This window comes from Astatotilapia calliptera, chromosome 3 (genome assembly GCF_964374335.1).
Source record: "Astatotilapia calliptera chromosome 3, fAstCal68.1, whole genome shotgun sequence".
In the NCBI taxonomy this organism is placed as follows: Eukaryota; Metazoa; Chordata; class Actinopteri; order Cichliformes; family Cichlidae; genus Astatotilapia; species Astatotilapia calliptera.
In genome coordinates, this window is record NC_137424.1 from 32,289,611 (window position 1) to 32,315,742 (window position 26,132).

Here is a 26,132-nt window from a genome sequence, read left to right on the forward strand (position 1 = left end):
CTAACTATATGCTTTAACAAAAAGGAAAGTTTTAGGCCTAATCTTAAAAGTAGAGATAGTGTCTGTCTCCTGAATCCAAACTGGAAGCTGGTTTAATAGAAGAGGGGCCTGAAAACTGAAGGCTCTGCCAACAATTTCTACTTTTGAATACTCTAGGAACAACAAGTAAGCCTGCAGTGTGAGAGTGAAGTGCTCTAATGGGCTGATATGGTACTACAAGGTCTTTAAGAAAAGATGGGACCTGATTGTTTAAGACCTTGTGTGAGGAGCAGGATTTTGAATTCTGGATTTGACAGGGAATTAACAGCTAATGAAGGGAAGCCAATATAAGAGAAATATGCTCTCTTTTGTAGTCCCTGTCATTACTCTTGCTGCAGTGTTTTGGATTAACTGAAGGCTTTTCGGGGAGTTTTTAGGACATCCTGATAATAATGAATTACAGTAGTCCAGCCTAGAAGTAATAAATGCATTAATTCGTTTTTCAGCATCACTCTGAGACAGGATATTTCTAATTTTAGAGATGTTGCGCAAATGGAAGAAAGCAGTCCTACATATTTGTTTATATATTGTTCATATATTGATTCATGGTTTTCTTCAGTTTGTTAGCTACTGCAGGATATTTTGTAAGGCGGTTATATGCTATAAAAAGCAGGGCCAGGAAAATCTCCATCATATTTTTCTGTTTTATCCTCAGTTACTTTGACACATAGGCATCTGCTGTGATGCTTACACCTCTGATGAAGTGTCAGCTTTGTTTTTATATATAGATATAAAAATATGGATATCTACTGATAAATGATAAGAATTATATTTCTGAGTCAAAATTGAATCGAATCAGGAATCACATCATTTATAGAAATCAGTGACAATATCCAGCCCTATATATCACCCTGTTTGCCTTTAAGTTCCAGATGTAGGCTGACCATTGCTTGAAGACTGAATGGGGCTGGCTGCAAATTGGGACCTGTCAAGACCAATGACTGTAGAAAAGATGAACGATCTGACTGCACTTCCTCCCACTGTACAAAAATTAGCCAAAATTTCCCACTTGTGGGAGCTGCAATGTTGCTCTTTGAGCCTGAGTCTGCGCATAGTGACTTGAGGTGGAGTGTTTATGTCACGCTCCTGCCCATAAACCCACTGGAGTGACTGTGAACATGCCCCTCCTACACTTTGTACTTACCCTGGCTGCAGTGTTGCCAACTTAGCAACATGGTCGCTATGTTTAGCAAGTTTTCAGACCCCCTTAGCGACTTTTTTTCCAAAAAGCGACTAGCGACAAGTCTGGCGACTTTTTCTGGTGTTATTGGAGACTTATGACAACTCTTTCACGTGACAGCACGTATTGCTCTTACTCGTATTGCTCTTACTACGCGTACAAACTGCAAATGAATTGCACATGAGTGAAGTTTATCTGCTGATTGGTTTACTGCAATTGATGACTCAGTTTACCTTAAATTAAGGTAAATACAGCCACATCGCTATTATGAAAAAGATACACAGCTTAACATCTTACAGTTCTGCAACATCTAAAATAACTTTGTTAATTCGCTTGCTAGATTAACCGTTAGCAAAAGGAAGAAAATGAAATATCACGATAGAATATGGGTAAAACGCGCATGCGCAGTGCCTTTGTTTTCATGCGCACGTGGCGGAAAAAGCACGGCGGCGACGGAGAATGAGAAGGGCAAAAGTGGATTGTGGAATGAAATCGATGAACCAGAATTGGTTTGTAAAAATGGTGCAACTTCAGTGGTGTGGAACTGGTTTGGCTTTTGTCCGTCAGATACACACCAAAGCACAATTTTTTGTAGAACATGCAAATGACCTGTCGTTATTACTGTATTTTTCCCACTATAAGGCACACTTAAAATCCTTTATTTTTCTCAAAAATTGACAGTGTTCCTTATGTATGAATTCTGGTTGTGCTTACTGACCCCGAAGCGATTTTGTATGGTACACGGCACTTAAAAATCTGTCAAAAAATGTTTTAGCATGACTTTGGTAAGCTATGAAACCGCACCGCTTGACGGATTGTTGGAGCATTACAGCTACCGTAGTCAGGAGCCTTGCGTCGTAATACGTACTGTGTTTCAAAATAATATTATCATACTGTGTGTGTATAAGGACCTCAAAATGGCACCTGTTAAGACATGCATACAAAGCGGATTTTAAACTCAAGGTGTCATGCAGTGGAACATGGGAACAGAGCAGCTGCAAAAGAATTCAGCATTAATGAATCAATGTTACAGAAGTGGAGGAAGCAAGAAGAATGAGTTGAGTAAAGTTAGACTTATCTGGCTGTTTTGTTTTGCTTAGCTTAATGTGCCTTATGGTCCAAAAAATACGTATTTGACTTATTTATTTGGCACACTGCAGTTTAATGTTGCAAAGCACCTCTTTAAGTTTTTTGGCCACATTGCCCTGCCCTACTGCTAAGTGATGGTGGTCACTTTCAATACAGAGCCAATGAGAACCAATTGAGAATTGATAAGGAATCAAATAGATAAGTGATCTGGAAAATGGAATCAAAAGGTCTAAATTCTTATCAATTCCCATCCCTGCTCCTTGAAGTGGAGTAAATCAACAGCTTTGCATCTGAATTGTAAAGCTCAGAACACCTCCCCCACTCCACTACTTTTTTTACTTTTACTTTTTGCTTTTCTTAAAACTTTTTTTTTTTTTTTACCAGTAACTTGTTTTGATCTTCAAAAGAAGGAGTTTGGCTAGGCCACGGTAAATTTCAAATCAGCACAATATATTGAAAAACAAGTAGTGTTTATTTAATATTTTCCTTTTAAGAACCATAAGAGTGAAAAGAATAACCATTCCTTTGGTCAGGTACAAGGACAGAACACAAAGAGTAAAAAGGAGGCAACAAAAACTATTACTCAACACTACTTGACATTTGTTTTTAAACATTGTTTTTTTCTGGAATCTTGCCCAGCATTTATTACATTACACAAGAGGCTGAAGGGGGAGGTCGTGCTTTCCCTTTGGTGTGATTTTGGTTCAGTGCTTAAATATATATAATAATAAATCCTATAACCTTACTGTGAGGTTTTTAAGGTGGCAGCTTACCTTATCCTTGTCTTTTTTCATTAGACAAACTAATGTGTTTGTAACACACCCAAAGAAAGATTCTAGGTCTGACCAACCGTCTCAGTCGTGGGCAAAAAGACGACAGTCAATAAAATTCTAAAAGATAATTTATTGACAAAAAAATATCAAGAGATAAAAGATAAAACAGTCCAGTGTCCCATTTATGAATCGTATAAAAACACACAGTCCCAAGGCCAGAGCCAGCTATGCCACACGGCCAGTTGCACTCCACGTGTTGCCTTTAACAGGGTTAGAAGTTGTCCTTGGAGACCCACCACCCTGCAAGCATATAGCCAGTGGTCACTCCAGCCTCTGCAACTCTGCTGCCTTTAGGCTGTGGCATATAATAGGCCCTGGCCTGCACAGAGAGACAAAATGACACTTTCGGTATAAAATTCAAACGCAAAACCCATCCATCCCAAACATATCTGATTTCATCACATTACATACCTGCACAGAGAGACAAAATGACACAGCTAGTGATGGCCCGCTTGAAGCTGAAGCTCTGGTGCGTGTGTCAAAAAAATCAACACACTGCTTCAGAAGCACTGTGTCGAAGCTTGATTCGTTTGGCCAGAGTCACGTGATCAGTGACGTCCGAAGCTTCATTTAGAGCCTAACTGCTTCGGTATCTGATTCAATGGTTTATAAGGAAGCGAATCATTCCCGGGATTTGTGGAGTGTTTTGATGGTGACAGCGAACCACTGATCATTCCACTGAGAGATTTGGTGCCAGCAAAGAATAAAGGAGGTTCTGTTGTGTGGGAGAATTTTGAGTTGATTTTTGTCAATCCGGTGGGTTTTCCAGCTTTGTGTTCTGGCCGTTTGCTTTTGTTTTGTGCGTGTTTATTATATCTGAAAACGGGAAAAAGGTAAAATGTCAAAAAATCTGCTTCCATAATACAAATATCATTAAATAACCTTAGAAAAACTTCCACTTGACTCTTTACATGTAATGTTGTAAAAATATATACATTATTGTTTAATTAATCTGAAAATGTTAGTCTACCAAATGTGCAGCAATTGAATTTATTTATTCTCTTTATCTGATCGTTTGTGGGGCCCAGGTAGACTGTATAACTGCATCTCTACCAGTTTCTTTGCACTCCAGCCTCTTCTGTTCCATGTGAAGGGATTTTCCTTAAGGCAGGAGAAATTATCTCCACAAAAAGGAACAGGTTCGGCCATCGCACACTAGAACAAATTTTCTTTTTAAATAAAAATGAAAAAGGGTTACCTTAAATGCATCATGTTTTTAATTTGCAAGTTCATAAGCATTTTCCTTTTCCATTTCACAATCAATTCTACCCCCAGGTCAAAAATATGTCTGGGGAAATTTCCCTAATATATTATTTATAAATACACCCGTCCACTGCCCGTCCACTGTAGTATTCATTCCACCTCATTTAATTTCTGTATTTTATGTATATAAGTTTAGATTAGTTATTTATAGTTGGTTTATACAGCTTTGTGCATGTATGTGTACGCATGTGTAATGTATATATAGACACGTGTGTGTGTGTGATTTACATTGCTGTGCTTGAGAGCCACCATCTACCGGAACCAAATTCCTTGTATGTGTCTGCACATATACTTGGCCAATAAAGACTATTCTGATTCTAGCGATTAATTGCATAAGTGCACGGAGGCAGGACCTCACAGCTGAAGCATACTCCATAATGTGTTGTACATTATTATATGTAACGTGGCATTTTTCAATTATTGTATTTACCAACATCAAGAAGTCACAAACAAAGAAAGACCACACCATGGAGCATAACAAGGAGGGTTTACTGGTCAAAACTATTTATTAAACAAATAAAACACATTATTTTAACCACCAAAAAATACACGTTCAAAGCAACACAACGGCGGCCCAATATCAGACAGAGTGGGCAATCATAATGAAGCAGTTGGTTTTATTTTGTGGATTCAAGCTGCTCTTCATATTTTAGGCCACCAGATGTCACCAGAGAGGACTGTGTTGAAAAGCTTCAAGTAATGAACCGTTTCTCAACACAAGCTTCAGTGCTCCAGAAAGCTTCATTTGGCCATCACTAGACACAGCAGTGTTTGTAGTGTGGGCTATAAGTAGACCAGTGTATCAGTGCAATCAAGTACACCTGCCTCTAATTAGTCCAACCCCATTCTAGCCAAATGTGACACACACACACACACACACACACAAAACCACTCCCAACCCAGTGCAACTTCACACAATAATAGGGAGCTGAATTAACACAGGCACATTAGTCTACCATGTTACATGTTTATCTACAGTGTTAAATTAAAATTCTAGCAAGCTGTTCAGATAGGAATCTGGTCTATTTGATGATATAATTCATATTGTCGACCAGTGTTGGGAAGTTACTTGAAAACAGTAATTAGTTACTAATTCCTGATTACTTCTCCAAGAAAGTAATCCCATTACTTTCCTGATTACGTATTTTTAAATTTAGAAATGTGTTTAACATTTAAACCTTTTTTCTGCATATTCCAGTATATAAAATAAATTTCTTTGTGTGCGTTTACACTCACTCTTTCAAATAGATGCAAGTAAAGCACAGGAAAACATAAATAAAATCAAAGGTTCAGCGGCACCGAGTCCTGTCGCTCTTAAATCCATTTTCACCTGTTTAGCAGTAGTGGGCCCAGTGGAGGTTTGCCTGGTGCCACAGCGGTCAGTGGAGGGAGCCGTGGGTTTTCTCTGTGAATTTCACATTCCCGTGGCAGTGTGCTAGCTGCTTGCTCAGATTTGAAGTTAGATTTTTGCAGAACACTTTTCTTCCCACGCAGAGTGTACAGTGGACACTAATGTCAGCTGTACACACTAAGCATGTAAATATAATAATAACCACTGCAGCCAAAAAGAGTGCCTGACGAACCCAGTTGTAAGTAAGCTATTAAGACGCGACTGTACACTGTGTTCGTGTTTTCTTCCGAAACAATAAGTTCCGTCGGAGCAGCCTTTCAACGCCTCTCTCTGTCTCTCGCAAGCAAAGTTGACCCAGACAACAAAGTAAAGCTAGTTTTCGGCTACAAGCCCGACACACAACCCGACGTATTAGCCAGAGGTCCCTTTACTACGGTTCGGAGCCACGGACCTGTTTTATATACGTATAGTTTTCTATACGAGATCGCTGCAAAAAGTGCAGCCTTACCTAATGTCCACCCTACTGTTACTTATTTCATATTAAGATTTAAACCGTGTGGAATTATTAAAGGACCCAAGATACAGCACAACTGAGGTGAGGGAGCTTTATTTATGGAGCGTGAACATACAAAGGCGAGGGTGGCGAAAACAGAAGAGAGAAAACCTAAACTGGGAAAACTAAGCAAAAACAAACCTGAAACCGGAGATGCAGGGAGACACAGAAAATGATGCAGGATGACGCAGGGAATGAACACGGACATACCGGGCTTAAATACACACAGGGCAATCAGGAAATGGGAGACCGGAGGGAGACATGGCTGGGATTAATTGGGCATAACGAGACAAGGGGAAGCGAATCTAGAAGCACTGACAAGAGACACAGAACTTCAAAATAAAACAGGAAATACACTGACTAAACTCTACACACGCAAACTTAACACAGACTGGGGAGACAGAACATAGGAACGTGAAACGTGGAACAGGAGAGTACAACGGACACAAACACTAGGGATAATCATAAAAAGCAACCCAAAATAAACAAAACCACAGAATAATAATAAACTTAAACATAAACACGGAGTCCACAAACTCCGGACCATGACACCTTCAGTAATAGTAATAAATCACACAGCAATAGTACATTCATGTAGTTGTAAAAATCATGATAATATATTAAGTAGTCCAAAGTATTCAGAATACGTTACTCTCACTGAGTAACGTAATGGAATCCTTTACAAAATACATTTTGGGGCATGTATTCTGTAATCTGTAGTGGAATACATTTTAAAAGTAACCTTCCCAACACTGAATGGCAGTATTGCGTCTTATCTCAGTACTCAATACTAAAACCACCACAAACCACAATGTACCAAAATCATCAGAGCAATGGCAAAACAGAAGGGTCGAGAATATGGAGGTATAAAGGGACAAAGACTTTGAAAAGTGTGGGAGCATTTAACAGAAAACCAATTTGAATCCAGACTGTGCAAACTGTTTTGTCTTGAATATATTTATATGCTAATGAGACAAATAAGTAGCCATAGAAATTGTATTTTGATTGTTATTGTGAAGCTTTTATTTTGTAGTGATGGGAATTCCGGCTCTTTTTAGAGAACCGTCTATTTTGGCTCGGCTCACTAAAAAGAGCCAACTCTTTTGGCTCCCAACCAGCTCTTTAGGTTGTTTTGTTGCTTTAATTAATTTATTATCAAGAACAATATAAAATTATGCACAAAAGGAATTACTAATGTAAAAAAACGTGGTTTTATTTATATATGTTTATAGCTACCTAGATCACTTAAATTACACAATTGAAAGCATTTGTCTTGTACATGCTTTGTCTCTAGGGGCCAACGTAAATATATTTTTATTTATTCACTCCACATAAAATGTAATAAATAAATGATAAAATACAGAAACCAACTATTTACATTTTATACATTTCAACTTTTAACTACTTAAATTTTCAGCTTTTTCCTTTGAACAAATTTAAAGTGAAACAACACAAAACACTGCAAACCACAACACAATAAAATATAAATTAAAATATGGAAAAAAAAAAAAAGGGGGGGGGGGGGGGGAAGAACGCCCAGATCTTTAATTAAGGGAAAAGTTGGCATTTAGAAATATTAATATCACACTCAACTGACTGCTGTGGAGCAGGGAAATTATTTTACTGCTATTGTTAAATAATCATCATTATTACCATTGCATTAATAATATAATCTGGAGTTTATATTGCATTCAGGGGTTGAACAGTGTGTGTCTTTCAGAAAGGCTAAAAGTCACAGGCTGACAGGAAACAGGCTTGCAGAGAGTTTGCAGAAGCAGGAAGTTATTTTGAGCAGCAGGCTAAGACGAGGCTTTAACAATGTAACAGATAGCTTTAAGAAGGCCTTAAGATGTTATGCATACAGTTATTATGTTGACCTTGTATTTCAGGTGCAGTTATGACTATTTTATACACAGTGCATATCTGTGCTTATTAAAGAGTTGGAGCTCGGTCAATTAATTGGGGGTTGGAAGCTTTGTTCGGCGCGATGTCCGGACAATCTATTGTGCAAGTGACTTGGAGCCATAGAAGGAATTGCAATACATGCTTACAAAACACTTATATCAGGTCATTTTATATTAAGGTTTTAGTAGAGGTTCTTGGTTAAAACATTTATTTAGTAGAAGACATACATATAGTCTCAGTGAGCCTCTGGTCTGGTGAAAGGTCAGAAGTGCAACAGGTGAATTGAAAAAGAGCATTTGAGGACGAGACACAGACAGTTAGTAGGTGAAGAGGTGACACAAAGAGCATGTGAGGTCAACTCACACACACACATGAGTTAGATTTATTTAGAGGAGAGATTAGTCATGTCTCGGCAAGAAAGAGGAACAATTCACTTTAAGACAAGAACGGAAAGTACCAGCCATGAAAATAGAAGATGATCTTCTGGGTTAAAAGTCATTGTGGTGTTGATCTGATCTATGTATAAAATGTATCTGTGACGCATGAAGGGGCGTCAGTAAATCAAACCCTGATGCTATAAAATATCTGTTCATGCTTTGATTAAGTTGAAGACTACTTGCTGTCGGCGTACAGAGTTGTCTTCCCACACGTGTGTGTTCATTAAAATCATTGTTTGACCAAGACCTTCTGGACCAAGGGTGGTTTGTACTCTCCCTCCTCAATTTTGAACCTTAACACTGCGTTTTATCTTCCCATTGCACTGATGGGTGAACAGTTCTTAGGTGCCTGTGCATGTTGTTTGTGGAGCTCTATATGATATCCTTTTCTTGCAGACTCTACACTCTGCCTTTGTTTTGTCAATAAGATTGAAATGGTTCCAGACTTTGCTTCTTTTCTTGGTGTCACTCATTTTCTTTACTGTACTTTTCCAATGGGACGGTGTTGTCTCTTGTTCATGCTCCTGGCTCTCTTTCTTTCCCTCTCCCTCCTGCTCTTGTTGTGTGCTACTGTTGCTGCAGTGTAACTACAGCCCCGCCCCGCCCCCTCAGCTCAGCGCTGAGCAGAGGGGGGAGGGGCGCAAACGCAAGGCTCTGTTTGGTCTCTGCTCAGCGCAAACACAAGGGTGACTTGCAGCATGAAGCGAAAAAAAGTGAAAGAGAGGGCAGGAGAAAGAAAAAAAAACCCACGAGCCGGCTCGCATCGTTCACTTCTAAGAGCCATTTCGTTCGCGACCGACAGATCACTAATGGCTACGCATTTGAAATCATTAGGCTGATTATTGCTGTTACACAAAGCATATCTGCTATAGTTTTGGTTTTTAGTCTTCCATGTCATGCACATAACAGAAACAACAGTGACAAAAAATGGCTTAAAAATGACAAAAAAAGCATACCTTTATCAAAGAGATCTGTCAGTTTCAAACATTTCATTCTGTCATCCAGTTTTGGGGGGTTTTGTTGTTTTGAGTTTCCTGTTTTTGCCGTATTGGCAGTAGAATTGTTCTTCCTTTTACTGTTGACATCTTTGAGTGGAGCAGGGGGATTGTGACCACTCGTTTTATGCTGTGAGGTGAACTCTTTCACTTTCACTCAAGATCATGTGATTTCTTCTAAAGCCTTTTACAGTAAACTGCCTCTGATGATATGGTGCAGAAGGTTTCCTGCTGTGTTGCAGATGAAAGGGTATTTATTATAAAGTGAATTCTGAAACAATTAAACAGGTTAAATACACACCTTTCCTGCATAATGAAGTATTAAACTTCATGGTTACATTCATAGGAAAAAATTAGTTAATTTAATGAAAATCTCCACAAACACACATTTTATTGAGATAAACAAACTAAGAAGGGGCATACAAAAATATGTGATTTACAAAGTTTATAATCTTAAAGCACCATAATAAAACCACCCATTTGACCAGTTTTATTTTATATCAAAACAAAAAATGCTGGTTAGTTGGTGGTTATTGAAAAGGAAAAAGGAAAGAAAAAGAAAAAAATCCATTAATTTTCATATTTTACTAATGTCAATGGAAAATTGTACTTAGTAGTCAGTATAATATTTTAATGATATAAGTTTGCATATGGTAGAATACTGCATGTAATCATTAGTGTTTAGAAGTATATAGTTGGTGGTATATAGTGAAAGAATGTCTCATCCTAGGGGGCCTGTAACACTCCAAGGTGTTCTAGCGTCCACCCCCACATGGGAGCATGGTAAGAGGTCGTACCTTCAATCCAATCCAATCCAACTTTATTTATATAGCACTTTTAAAAACAACAAAGTTGACCAAAGTGCTTTCCAATAATAAAACAGAGATAGCAGTTAAAAACCATACTTTAAGCATACAATGAAATCAATAAACAAAATAAATATATAATTGAAAAAGATAAAAATAAATCAGTGTGTATATTAAATATCAAAACATGAGTAGAATAAACAATAAGATATACAATGAATAAGATTAACAAAGTAAAAAGATTAAGAATGACCAACAGCTGACTAAAAACTGACTACAAACTGACTCTGATAATGCTCCTAGAAAGCCTTTGAAAAAAAGTGTGTTTTTAAAAGTGATTTAAACATTTCAAGTGTTGGGGCCAGCCTAATATGGAGGGGCAGTTTGTTCCATAGTTTGGGGGCCACAACAGCGAAAGCTCGGTCCCCTCGGTGTTTCAGTCTCGATATGGGGACAGCAAGGAGTGACTGGTCAGATGATCTGAGAGACCTTTGTGGAGTGTATTGGTGTAAAAGGTCTGACAGGTAAGAAGGAGCCAGGCCATTTAAGACTTTAAAAGCAAGCAATAAAATTTTAAAATGAATTCTAAAATGGACAGGCAACCAGTGTAAGGAGGCAAGAACAGGGGTAATGTGCTCATGTTTGCGTGTCCCTGTCAACAGGCGAGCAGCAGCATTCTGGACCATTTGCAAGCGTGATAGTGAAGCCTGATCAATACCAATATAAAGTCCATTACAATAATCAAGGCGAGTGGTCACAAATGCGTGCAAAACTCTCTCTAAGTCACAAAAAGAAATAAAAGGTTTTACTTTAGAGAGCTGCCTCAACTGAAAAAAAGCTTTTTCTCACCACTGTATTTACTTGTTTGTCCATTTTAAGAGCTGTGTCAAATTTTACTCCAAGGTTGGTGACAATTGATTTGACACACGATGTAAGAGGACCCAAGTCAGATGGAGGGACACCAGATCCACTCGGCCCAAATATAATGACCTCAGTCTTCTTTTCATTAAAGTTTAAAAAATTCAGAGCCAGCCATGCTCTGATATCCTTAAGACATTCTAAAATAGGCCTGAGGGGGTTAGGGTCATTGTGTTTCAGCGGTAGATAAATTTGACAATCATCTGCATAAAAATGAAATGAGACTTTATGTTTTTTAATAATATGGCCAAGGGGAAGTAAATAAATACTAAAAAGAAGGGGCCCAAGGATGGATCCTTGAGGTACACCACATGGGAGGGGGGCGGAAGATGAATGAAATTTACCAAGTGAGACTGAAAAACTTCTATCAGAGAGGTATGACTTAAACCACTCCAAGGCAGTGCCTCTAATTCCAACATGATGTTCTAGACGATAAATCAAAATATTATGATCTACTGTATCAAAAGCTGCTGTGAGATCCAAAAGCACAAGCAAGACAGAATTCCCAGAGTCAGCAGTTAGTAAGATATCATTAAAAACTCTCAAAAGTGCAGTCTCTGTGCTGTGAAGTGCTTTAAAACCAGATTGAAATACCTCAAAAATGTTTTGACTCTCTAAAAAAGTCTGCAGCTGTGAGCACATTTCTTTTTCTAGAATTTTAGAAACAAAACGAAGCTTTGAAATAGGTCTGAAATTACTCAACAAAGAGGCATCCAAGCCAGGGCGTTTCAGCAGAGGCTGGACCACTGCCTGTTTAAAAACGCTTGTACCTGGTTTTATTGCTTTAACGTAGCTATGTCTGTTTTAGTCTAAGTGCCTTTTGTTTAGATGAACTGCTGGACTTCTTCACTGTGTTATCTAGGATGAACCATCTAGGGTGAGGGGGAGACTACCCCCCCCCCCCCCCTTTACGACCAAGGATGTTCCTTTTGTGCTTTCATGTTATATGACCCTTTGATTAGCAGGATCACACACACACACACACACACACACACACACACACACACACACACACACACACACACACACACACACACACACACACACACACACTCATCAGTGTTAAAATAGTGTCGATTTAGCAGACACTTGTTATCAAATACTGAATTTATCCAATGCAAAAAATTGACTCTCTAGGTTGCAGGACAACAGTTTAATTTTTGTGGAAAAAAGATTCTGGTTTGACCAACCAGTGATCAGACAATAAATTTAGTTGTTGACATAGTAAATTGGGAGATGCTTCCTGCTTGATTGATGCAGCACAAGTAATTTACTGTATGAGGGAAATTCTATTTTTGTGATAACATTTTGAACATGCATTTCTGTTGTCCTGTCATCTTAGTGGGTTAATAGCTGATATGCAAATTAGTTGATTGTTCTTAGATTAAGGAAAGGTGACTGAATTCTAGCACGAGTGAATGAGATGTTTGTTGTGTGTTGAGTGGAGACTCTAAAACACTGAGTTTCCTGTTTTGATGTGCGAGTGAATCCTGTACCTAGATACACAACTCTGAATACGTCAGAACAAACGTCTTTTGTGAAGTGCATGACAACATGTCACACGTTTTATGATGACGGGAAAAAACAAAAACTGGATAAAATAGATCTATGGCCTAAATGAGTGAAAAGCACAGACCTGGGGATTAAACTCATAGCTAATAAGACATATTAGGATTATGTTGTGTGTTGTGCAGCTGATGGTTGGTTTGGAGTGAATCTAGCTGATGATTTTTCTTTTGTTGTGAAGTTGAGCCTGCCAATTAGTATGATGGTATGATAAACCATGCTTATGGTATGATTTACCCTCCTGAGATGAGGAGCTTGTGTCATGACTTAACAAGGCCTTTTTATTTTGATACTTTCACAGTGCACTGAAAGTTTTGTTCGATAATCTCTGTTATTTTTTCATTTTATTTTTATTTTTTGAACAGGCACTGATTTCTGTTTGTGAATTTCTTTTCTTTAAGCAGATCTGCACGTCGGGAATTAAAAGCGCTACACGTCGTCGAGAAAATTGTTGCAAGTGAGTTTCTCACATTAAAATGGTCCCTGGAGAAAGCCACTTATTTGGGACAATTAGAAAATGAGAGTCCCTGCCCAAAAAGGATTCAGCGATGTAATCCGATCTAAAGTTCTTCTTCTTTTTCTTTTTGAAATGACGTCATTTTGCTGGAAGTGGAAACTAAATGCGACGATAGGTTCCACTATCAGCAAAGAAAGAAAGAATGAATGAATGAATGAATGAATGAATGGAAATAAAAAACAAACTGACTGACTGGTAAAAGCTGACAAGACTTGACCACGACTCAAGGTTAACCTCCACCTAGACAGGACAAAAGGGTGGATGAATTTATGTGTTTCCTTTTACAGGAGCAGAAAGATGACAGCAACATTCGAGGTTGCATGACGATTTAACCTTTTAAATGCCACTTTCTGTGTCTGTGCATCTACCAGGGGTGTTATTCACTACCTTGTGTTGCTTACAGAGGTAACTGTGACAAAGTATGCATACGCCTGCGCAGCGCTAACATTTGCATTTTCTTTTCTACAACACTACATTTCTTCATGTGTTTGATCATGTGATTTATACCAGGACTAGTTAATGTTTTTCCACTACAGGATTTCTGGGTTTATGTGTGAAGAAAACTGTGTTTACAGGTTATGAGTTGGTGATGCTGTTACACTGTGTTGTTGGGAAAATGTGAAGATTACTTTGATGATGTGAATAACACTCTTTCCACAGCTATGGATGGCCAACTTTATGGTCTTTTTATGGCACCTCTGGAACCTGTCGACCTGCGCCTGACCACCGATGGTCAATGTGTGTTGCTAATGTTTGTTTTTCTAAGAATGCATGTAGAGGATTCAGCAGAAGTGGACAAGTGACATGAGAAAAACAAATAAGAGATGCAGTGTTTATGGAATAGTTTAATATGGTGCTCATTAGTTTGCCACTTTTGAGCTCCTAGTGATTGATGAGTTGAGTGACTTTGCTTAAGGGAAGTCACCGATTACATTAATGTTGACTGAGTACATGGGATGATCCATGTCTGAGGCGACTTATCGAAATAATTGTAGTTTACTGATTTGAGAAAACCTGCACATGACACTTGTCTTGCTGATGCTGAATACTTATTACTCTTATGATACAATTGTTTATAGGTGTGAAGTTTGATTTCGCTTCCAGATCTTGTTTTCCAGGCCATGATGGTGTGTATGCAGGCTCCTGGTGGAGCCAGTTTTTAAGCAAATTTAATATGCAAAACACACTAACATCTTTTATTGCAGGATTATAAGTCCAGGGTGGTGCTGCTCCAGAGGAGGAGATGCCCTGATGTTGCCTGGGACATGATCTAGCTAACCTTTTTCTTTAAGACAGGAATCTGGTTTTGATGAGTTGACTCATGGGAGTGTCCATGTGTCAAGAGGAGGGATCCAGGATTAACATGAAACAATGAATTAACATTAAATTTTGTTTTATATGATTTTTGCAGCGATTTGTGTGATTAACAGTTCATTCAACGGGTATTAAACCTATGCAAGTGGTGCATCCAGGTTCAGATGAGGCTTTGATGGCCTATATGTGAAGTTCACTGAACAAAAGAATGTGGTTTGATGATTGTTGACATGCTCTCCAAATAGAAGTTTTTCCTCCTAGCAAGGAAATATAGGTGCAGCAGTAAGAGTATTGCTGAAAGGGATCTCCTGAGAAATCTTCAGAGGCCCAGTGAGAAGCGAGAACCATTCCAGGCATAGCTGACAGCCCAGGCAGTGGTTGAGGTCAGAGGTCGAGCTGGTTGGGGCCCATCGTGAGATCAGACTTTGGAGCCACAGCAAGGACCATGAAACTGCGTTGGAATGAGAGCTGTGCCAAGGGAGATTTCCAGAGGCCAACAGAGGAGATTGTGGACAACGGACGGGCACCTGAAGGATGAGGGGAGCGTGCCAAGCTCCATCGACAACGCAGAGGGAGTCTAAGGATGGCATTATGATTCTGTGAAAGCACAGGAACCAGAAGCTATGGTGGTGATGACAGCAGTTTCCTAAGAACATCACCTAATGCTGTGTCACTATACTGTGCATACGATGGCACACTGAAGACTGCCGGGATCATAACAGCAGTACGATAACTGGACCCAGCACCCTTTCCACAGATGGGTTTTTCTGCAGAGGATGGACAGTAGAAGAGCCATAAGTATATCCATGACAGGACAAAGACAGAATCAAAGACAGCAAATACAGACTATTATGTCTGTTCTCATATGCCAGTACGTCAACACACCCCACACTATATGTGTTCCTGGACCAACTCCCAGGAAAGAACTACTCCATGATACTAGCAGAGAAAGGGGGACTTACATACCGGACGATGTACACTCATTAAACATGACTGACGCCCTGAATGTTTTGAGACAGATCCAGCAGGCCCAAAATCAGGACTATGTAAGTGATACAAGTGACTGGTTTTCCTGGCTTTACACTGGCTCCTGGTTACAGGTGCTAAAAGGACGACGCATCGGAGTTGAAATATTTTTACTTTTATTTTGTGTCTTTGTAATATGAATACTGCCATGTCTAAAACTCATGATTAACCTCATAATATTTTCCACTGTTGCTGCATACATAGCCATGACAAGTGATGATGATAATGACCCCAACCTGTTGGAACATGAAGACTTTGTGTGATTAATGATGATGTGACCGAAAATGTACAACAAGGTGTTACATACTGATATCTCATTTAAATTTTTACTGACAACAGGAGGGAATGTCAATAGGAAATTGTACTTAGTAGTCAGTATAATATTTTAATGATATAAGTTTGCATATGGTAGAATACTGCATGTAATCATTTGTGTTTAGAAGTATATAGTTGGTGACATATTGAAAGAATGTCTCATCCTAGGGGGCCTGTAACATTCTAAGGTGTTCTAGCGTCCACCCCCATATGGGAGCATGGGAAGAGGTCGTACCTTGTTTTATTGTTTTACGGTAGGATTAACGTAGCTGTGTCAGTTTTAGTCTAAGTGCTTTTTTACATATAGATGAACTGTTGGATTTCCAGACCAGCAGGTTAAGGGAAGTCGTTTATGGGGCCACACTCTGACCCCCCCCCCCCCCCCCCCACACACACACACACACACACACACACACACACACACACACACACACACACAAGCACCCACTGAAGTATAAATAAAGACCGGGGCAGTTTCTCAGCGCGAGTCTCAGTTTTGGAGGCTGCCCTTGCTAGCAAGAAGTTCTGTGTGTTTCTCTTATGGGCACAATGGTGCTACCAAAATTACAGACAGATAGCAACATAGTTAAACACCTCACTGATAATTTATAGTTAGGGCTGGGTATCGTCACTGATTTCTAGAATCGATTCAATTCCGATTCACAAGGTCCCGAATCGATTCGATCCACGATTCGATTTAATTCGATTCGATTCGATTTCGATTTAAATCTGGGAAATTTTGACAGTCAGAGATATAATTCAGATCAGGACATTTACATATTTTTGTATCTATAAAAAGGAAGCTGACACTCTCAAGACTTTATCCAAGGTGTGAGCATCACAGCAGATGCCTTTGTGTCAAAGTAGCTGAAGATAAAACACAGAAAAACATGTAGGTGATTTTCCTGGCCTGGGATTTTATAAAAATATTCTGCAGTACATCAAAAACGAAAGAAAACCATTAATTAATCAACATTACCTCTGACGTTACAGCGGTTTTATTAGAGACATGGCTAAGCATTTTGCATTTTGAATAATTTTAAAAAGTTTCAATTTGTTCAGTATTGAACAGCAGAAATGAGGTTTTCTTTTCGGAAGACTGTAAAAGGGGAAAAAACAGCGGCCGACAGCGCTGTAAGCAACAGTAGACTTGTGTAACAAGCAAGCGAATAATGAAGAAAGCGAAACTGTTCGAGAGAGAGAGGGGGGGGGGGGGGGAGGGAGAGAGGGAGAGCTGCGCATCGCAATGGAAGCAAAACAGTAAAAGAGTGAATTCATGACGATGTTTATGTGAAGCGTTTGGATCTTCTTTTGCTGCTGATTCGGTCAATATTGTTTGGAGAGAGATCAAACTAACAGCTTTAGAATCAGCGCATAAAGGGCGTGAACACAAAGCGCCGACCCGGATCAGCAAGCTGTCGGCTTTCAGCCCCGACTGTGAGAAAGGCGACATCTAACTGATTCTGATCCGCGGGTCGCGCTGTGTGTTTAAGTCTATGTGCAGAATCCCTGTACCTGCTCTCATTTACTGTTTGGTGGTTCTTGAAATTTTGTGAGATGTCACCAGAGATTCTGGCATTTCGGACAAAATAAATTTATATTAAAAAATCGATTCAGGATTTTAATGAATCGATTTTACGTTATCCAAGCCAGAATCGATTTTAATCGATGAATCGATTATAAAAACCCACCCCTATTTATAGTAAATGAACTTTATAAAAAAAAATAATATTTGTCTCCTTTTTTGTGTCATTTAGGAAAAAAGTATCAATATCTAATCAATATCAAAAACTATATCAACATCTAGACAGAGCTACTTTTATCCTTTCCACTGGCCCCCTCTCTGTCAGCTTACCATAACATGTTTCATTGACAGGGCTGTACACGTTTGCTTTATAGTCACGCCGTGAAGGAGCACATTTAAATGCAGCTGCATGCCCCGAAGGGGTCCTATGCGCATACTTAAGGAGTGCCAAGTTGAATTAACCCTTTGTTGGACTAGTCACAGTTGGCCATAACACTCTCAATGTTTTCCTACTGATCCTCATTGTTACATTTCTAAACTCCCTGCATAGTATGTTTTCAGGTTTGTTTTGCTTTGTTTTGTCCCAATTCAGGTTATTTCTTGGTTCTGTCCTCGCCATCCTCAGTTTTGTTTGTTATCCTCACCTTGTAAATAAAGCTCACTCACATCTCAGCCAGTTCCTGCATTCTGGGTCCTTCTCTCATCTCCACACAGCTTGACTCGCAAACCGTGACAATACGGACTGACTACAATAATGGAACCAGCAGCATTCGCCCTGTCCGAGGAGCTCCAAGAGGACTTTATTGATTCTGTTGAAAGGTAGGCCAACCTGTGGCTAAATCATGAGGGGAGGGAGTTTCATTGCGCTGTAGCAAGCCGGCTACAGTGAGCCGGCTACAGCGACTGGTTTCTGGTCTCCCCTGCTACTGGATTCTCTTTCCCTACTCGCACAGGATTTCCTCCTAAACACACTTCATCTTCAGCCCCAGCTGCTACCGCTTACCTGCCCAGCCCAGCGGAGGATATTCTGCCCGGCTAGCCAGAGGTTTTCCGGCCCGGGCCACCGGATGTGGTGTTACCCGGCCATGTCCGGGGAGGAAGCGGTGGCTGTGCTGCCATCGCATCACTCCACAGCCGGTTGCGGTGAGTAAAAAGGACACTTTTTTGTTATTTCAAACATTGGGCCTGTTTATTCTGGGGTTGTTATTTGTGTGGCAAACAAGGATAGTGGTGGTTTCCCTGCTTCACCTGTAACTGGAATCACAAGGGCTGGTTTTTCTTAGTCTACTTCAAGTTTAAAAGACTTTATTTCACTCCTTCCAACCCAGGGCTTATTAATTCAGAGCTTGAAATTATAAAGTCAGTTAACTCTGAGTCACTTTATTCTGTGTCTGTCAGCACTGAGACTGTTAATTTCGGCTCTGAGGATTTGAAGTCTTTCACCTGCTCCACTTGTTCTACAACCATAAATACAGTCAGCCGTTCAGGCTTCTACTCAGTCACTCAGCCTGTAGCTCTGCCATTAGCTAAGCCTGTAGCTCTGCTGTTAGCTTAGTCTGTTGCTCAGCCGTTGGCGCAGCCTGCAGCTCAGTCATCCATTTTGCCATCTGCTCAGCCTGCAGTTCAGTTACCTGCTCAGCCTGCACACTCTGTTCTGACTTTGGCTCATAGCTGGTAACTAGCTTTCTGGTCTGGGTAAACTTATGGTAGTGAAGAGATGGAGAGAGCTGTCATAAGTTTGCACCAGAAGAACTTTATTTATCTGGAGGCGGTGAACACAGTGTACAGCTAAATAATAACATTCGGTTCACAACTAAGCCTGTTAGACTCTCTTTGACTGCAGTAACTACAACAAAAAAATCCCAAAAAACAAATGGTACAAGGGCTTTATTTCTCTTAATTTCCCCAAAATACTATGAGGCATTACCCCTCTGCCACCACACACGTGAAAACGCTTTTCCCCCTCTGTCTCTCTTTTACACACAAAAAAATACATACCTTAAGTTTGTCGGTAGAATAAGTCTAATTGTTATTTGTCATCGTGCTTTATATAACAATGAAAGTTCACACACACATACATACATACATACATGCGTGTGTGTGTGTGTTACAGATTACAGATACAGTTACAGATTTTTATGGTCTGTTGAATAATAATCAACAACGAAGGAGAAGCACTTCTGTGAAACTGAGTCTGGATAAGTGGCAGCTGACTTCAATTCATTTGACAATGGTCTGTAAGAGTAAAAACTTAAGAAGAACTGAGAGTCTTTGATCCACTGATCTGAGTTTGTGTCTAGTAATCATCTCTGTCTGCTGCACCAGAAACAGGAGGCAGCTTCTTCTCCACCTAATCATCACCTTACACATTTTTCAAAAGCCTTCTTATGGTAAAAATGTAATCATGTGACATTAGGTATGTAAGTAAAAGAAAGGCAAATTCACATATAGAGCAACAAAATCACATACTCAAATGATCTTGAATGTGTAAATATTTGACACCAGATTCCTCACAGAAAAACTACTGTACTGAGTTTCCATAAGATTTGAGTCATGTGTTATGTGTGTCATGCTCACATGACACAGATATTTAATAATTCAAAAGATCATTAGTGACTGAATGTATATATTTTTCTCAGGTTTTATTATAAAGCCTTAAATTTGTTTTGTTTTTTTAATGAAAAAAACAAAACAAAAACAAAATGAAAGATGCACACAGAATGCCAGTTGTTACTTTATGTTAAATGACTCTTTGAGACTTTTTTCTGCCTGTTCTTTTCTGATTTTTGTCCAAGGTTCAGGAATATCAGCAGGTTCTGCATTATATTCTTTGGCAAAATCATTATTGTACTTTGCCATTATAAATTTCCAGTGGTCTGATGCCTCAAGGCTCACATCCGGAGGGATTTTCCAGTCTGGGTAAATTTCCTTGTAACTCTTAAAAGGGTGCCATGTATAGTTTGTAGCACTGCATTGAAAGTGGCTGTCACCGATCACAGAGGAAGAGCATATGTCAGTGACAAGTTTTCTTGTACCACACCACCTGTATTTACCCAGACCCTCTGGTCGATGCAGTAGAGCAAAGTGCTCAGTATGGCCTCCTCCTCCTGCGTCACAGGGAGCTTTGCAGAATGGACACTGTTTGCCACAACCAACCAATTTGTTAAAAAGCTCATTTTCAGGTTGCACATGAAGGCATTGTAGTTTTGTTTGAAAGTTCAGTATTTGAAACTCTTTTTTGAGATCTTCTGCCATGTCCTTTACACACTCTGTGAGCCAGTGAGCAAACTGTTCCTTGTCAGCATTATTCAGGATCATGAAAGTACCAAGAGCATCCTGGGAAATGACCAGTTTTTCACCAAGTTCTTTACAAATATCTTTAACAAATGTCCCCAATTCAGAATCAGTATTTCCTGTTTTGGCTTTATTGATGGCATCATTTATGCTTCTGATACATGACTGGAGATGTTGGTGCTCAAACTCAGATATTGTTGACGCAGTTGAGACGTGATCCAGTATTTGGTTGAGTATCACTTCCTTTACATGACCCTCATATGAGCAAATGTATCTCTGGTAGCTTTTAAAATCATCCTTTGAAAGTAAATCCAGTAAAACTGAATACTGGAAGGACATTCTGTTGCTGAGCTGCTCACGTGTCAGCATTTCACCAGTGATATCGTGTCCCAGGAAACGATTGATAAAGTCTACAACAGCAGGCTTCAAGCACTGGTTGGTGAATTCTTCTGCCTTCTTCTGACACTGGTCTCTTTTATTAAAGATGTCTTTGAAATCATCACAAAACCTTTTCTTGTTTTTCATCAGACATATGTAGGGATCATTTGCTTGGATGAAATCTTCGTGCATTTTCTGAAACTCTCTGGCTGCAAATCCACAGATGTGCTGTTTCAGAGAAACTTCAAATTCAATGTCTGTCTTAACATCTTTATAGTTTTGTAGTTTCTCATCAATGATGTGTAGGATCTCCTGGATGTAAGTGTCAGAGTAATTGCTTTTTTTTTTCACGAACTGAGTGCAGGCATCTATGATGCTGTCAGCCAGTTTTTGTACAGTCATTATGTGATCTTCAATGTTGAACAGCTTGCTGACTTTGTGTTTAAATTGGTTGTACAATCCTTTAGCTGTATATTTGAAAGGCTCATTACCACAATCATGCAGATTTCTTTTACTTAATAATTCACATGCATGACTTCCCTTGTATGACAGATTTATTCTTAGGCAGTGAGATACGCTTGTGAAGACATCTGTAATCTTTTGTCTGGAGAAGGAAAGTTTCTCCAGTGTTTCATTCCACATCTTATCAAACTCTTTTTCCAGCTCTTTGTCGTTCATCTGGGCTTTTTTCTTTCTGCATTTATCTATCAAAGCACAAACTGCACCTTCAATCTGTTTTGTGTGGTTCTCTTTGATTTTATCAATTTCTCTCATCCCCTCTCTGATTTCTTTTGCTGCTGTGAGCTGATTAAAAACAGATCTCTCAATTTCTTTTCGAAGGCTCTTTGCACAGTTTGAGAATTCCTCTCTGTATCCTTCAACCAGATAAACATGACCCTCTTTTTGCTTGAAATATTGAGTCAGATTTTCAAGAAGTGTTGTCTCCCATTTAGACAGCACTGTGGAGGCTTCACTTTTCAAACATGTGAGAAATTCTGTCAAGTTAGAAGATTCAGATTTTGCGGCAACTGTACCAAAATTGGAAATTCTTGTTTCTGCGGTTGTTACCCAGGTGTACATCTCTTTTTTGAATTCCCATTCCCATTTGTTGAATTCTGTGCAGAGTCTCATGTATGCATCAGCCACGAGGCTGTTTCTGAAGCTGAAGATGAAGTTTTCGTGCTTTACTGCAGTCCACAGACTTGTCACCCACTCTTTAAAATCCATGATATCATTAGCAGATGACTCACAGTTTCTCAGCAGTTGGATGATGTTTTTCTTGAGCTCATATACAGCCTCACTGTACCCTGCACTGACTGGTGCCATTGGTGGGTTTCCATTCCAGAGTCCAGGAATGTACCAGTTCCCAGTGACTGGGCTGTACTCCATCACATCAGTGAAGCTCTTGTTCTCCTCTTTCTTTTCCATTTTGGCTGCTGCCTGGGTCATCTCATTTAACTGTTCCAGGAGCAGTTTCCTGTCTCGTAAGTTCTTCTCATGGGCTGAAACATCGGACACATTCTGGTGAACAAATTGACATTTCGGCTTTTTGCCCACCTCCTTCATCCTGAGAAAAGCATGCACAACTATTTGTAGGATGTCCTTCATTTCAGTTGAATTCTCCATTGCAACATTGACAATGGTGACATCGCTCAGTCCCACAACAAGTGTAGCAAGCTCATTGTCGTGCTCATAGCTGTTGTCCAGTTGTGCAAGTTCTGGTGACTTTAAGCCCTCAGTGTCAATGATCAGCATGAAGTCACAGTTTAGGACTTTTTTCATGTCTTCATTGATTTTGATGAGCAACATAAAGGCACCTCGAGTACATCGACCACTGCTGACTGCAAACTGCACTCCAAACATGGTGTTAAGGAGAGTGGACTTTCCTGTGCTCTGAACTCCAAGAACTGTGACTACCAGGATCTTTCTGTTTGGAGACACCAAGTCACTGAGCTGAGAGAGAACATCACTCACCCATCTGAGAGGGATGTTGGATGCATCTCCATCTACAAGCTCAAGAGGAAATCCATCAAGCAACAACTCTGCACACAGTTTGGGCAGATGCTGCAGCTGTTGATGTGCTGGATCTGTTTGTGTAAGGGACAGTGAGGCTTCATAGATCTGACCCATTTCACGGAAGAAGTGTTCAATCCCCAGTGAGCTGTTGGAAATCTGTCTGTCAATTTCTTTGATCTCCTCTTTGTTCTCAGAATTGTTGCATTTTTCTTTATATTTTTCCTGAAGTTCAGAAAGTTTTATGCGAGACAGGTTATCGAGGTTCATTCGCATCCATTTCAGGAAATAAAACCTCTCTGTTCCTGAGCTTGATATTGCATTGATGAAACATGTTATAGCTGTCGACATGTCATAAGAGTTCTGCCTTTTCCGCAGTTCTTTTCTGTCTTCCTGAAGTTGACTTTTGTAATCTTCAATGTTTTCAGATCCAATTTTTTGAAGGCGAAATTCTTCTTTCTCTAAGCAGGTCAGTTCTTTCCATATTTCACCTTGCCGTGGAAGCTGATCTTCTTTGTATTTAAGGATTTCTTGAATTTCTGCAGTGATGGCTTCTGCATTTGTCTTTGCAGTCTGGCACTCTAGAAAGTCTTCATCAACCAGGATTCCCAGGTCATGGGCAATGTCTGCCATCTGCTCTATTGTCATCTTCCCTTTCTTTTCTTTAATTACAGTTCTAACTTTTTGCCTCAAATATTTTACAAAGTCTGCATCATTTGTTTGTTTTTTCCTAATAATGATATTGTTCTTAGTTAAGCACAAATTAGTTTCTACCTTCTTTAAAGCATCCAAAGTGCAGCGTTTGCTCTCACTGTTACCCACCAAGAAGATCTGTGCCTTGTGGTGTTGGTTAGTAAGTAGACTGCACTCAGAGTCCAAATTGTCAAAGAACACAAAAACTGCTGCAGATGTCTGACACAGAAAGGAGTATTGTGTTTCAAATGAAGCAATGTCCCCACGAAGGTTAGCTACAGCCACTGGTTGATTGAAAATATCAATGTTTGTGTTTCCACAAGGAAGATACCAAGTAATTTCAGTCAGTCCATTTGAGATTTTTCTTGGACTGTTGCCACACTCCATGTTGTGGTGAACAAAGGTGTCATGGTACTGCTGAGAATTGCTCAGAAGCTTATTGAGAAGTGCTGACTTGGACAAGGAGCACTCACCCAGTCTGACAAAGGAGATCATTGGAAGTTCAGAGAGAACGATTCTGTCTTCAATGAAGCCCTTGGATTCTAACAGAGACTGAGGTCTGTACTTTTTAACAATGTCTCTCATGGCCCACAGCATGAGTGTGCACCGTTTTGTATCACAATTTGGAAGCAGCAAAGGCACAGAAAACTGACATGTGGACATTTTTAGTGCCATTTCCTGCTGCAGAAAACCATCAGAACACAGAAAGAGAGCAGTGATTATGTCAAGTGGGTTTGGCATGTCATCTGTGTTTGAACTGTCCAAATCCTCTGCATTCCCTGTTTCATCATCAGACTCACAATCTGATGTACATGTCATATTCCTAGCTGCCACATTAACCATCATCAGTTTCTTTAGAAAATACCATGGAAAGTCTGAGTTACTCTTGGCAGGTTCATCATTGATGGTCGTCATATCAATCTCAAGTATTTTGCTCAGTGACAGTTTCTTTGTGTAGTACTGTTGTAAACCAAGATCTTTTAGTAAGCACTCCAGGTGTGTCTCTGTGGATAAAAAAAAAATCTGTTATTTCATTTTCATTTTACAACATTTTACATATCCAAAATCAATCTTTTTTATTCAAGATCTTAAATACAATCATTCTCATAGCATTCTATCAAGAATGAGTACAAAGTACTAAGTTACAATTGTGTACACTTCATTTTTTTTAATTTGTTTTTTTCTGAAATATATTAACTCACCAGTGACTGCAGTAATGCTGACTCCACTGCTTCTGATGTTCTCAAACACAGAGTAGAGAGTGAATGTGTATTGAGTTCCAGCAGTGAGAGATGAGACTGTGTGAGTTATTGGTCCATCTTCATTTGGAACACTGATGTCTGTCTCTGTATCGTTAAACTGGAGAATATAGCTGATGTTGTTGTTGACTTTATCCCACTGCAGAGTGATGCTGTTCTCATGATATTCTACTGTTATGAAACTGTCAGCATTTGGAGGAGCTGGAACAGGAAGAAAAGAAAGACAAAACATCTGTGTAAAGTACATTTCTACTGAACTAATCTTTGATATCTAAACCTGCAACAATTAATCCAGTATCTGATTGTGTCCATCCCCTCACATCATTAAAAAGGCCACCCAGTCAACTTTACATACATTTTATGAGATAACAATGCAAGTATGCTTACTGTAGTTATCTGGTTGTTGAGTTTACCATTAGAATTATTAACTGTATTTGCTGTCTTCAGACTATATTTTCTGTGAAACAGCACAGTATCATGAAAAACCTATTATGACCTGTGAATATATTCTAAACTAATTCACTGAACTGCAGATGTAACGGGTGTATTAAAAAATAATTTATATTTCACCAAAGATCCATCCTGCAGTGTTATCTTGCTTTGTCAGTATTGGGTATGTATATGTGTTTATTTATATATGTTTATTTTCTGTATTTATATTTTGGGAGCTTTTATTTTGTTTGTGTGACCTTTGACTTCCCACGAAGTCACTTCCTGTAGCTGCGCGCTATTTTCCTCAGTCGCCTAGAGGCCCCACTGAGGAGAGGTGAGCGTACGCTAGTGTTCTCAGTTACAGAGCGAATGAACTAAAAGTAATTCAAACACTGCTCGTTCCCTTTGTGCATTTTGTCTCATAGTTCTGT

At 39.4% G+C, this 26,132-nt stretch overlaps 1 protein-coding gene across 1 annotated transcript; it reads right to left on the reverse strand.

Annotated features, from left to right (window-relative positions):
- Positions 1 to 19,365: 19,365 nt before the first annotated feature.
- On the reverse strand, positions 19,366 to 25,531 carry LOC145426252 (interferon-induced very large GTPase 1-like). Its single transcript, XM_080299853.1, has 2 exons — positions 25,213 to 25,531; positions 19,366 to 25,014 (listed from the first exon to the last, which is right to left on the reverse strand). Exons 1-2 carry the CDS (start codon positions 25,514 to 25,516, stop codon positions 20,363 to 20,365), a joined length of 4,956 nt encoding a protein of 1,651 aa, XP_080155979.1. The 5' UTR covers positions 25,517 to 25,531; the 3' UTR covers positions 19,366 to 20,362.
- Between the last annotated feature and the right edge of the window lie 601 nt (positions 25,532 to 26,132).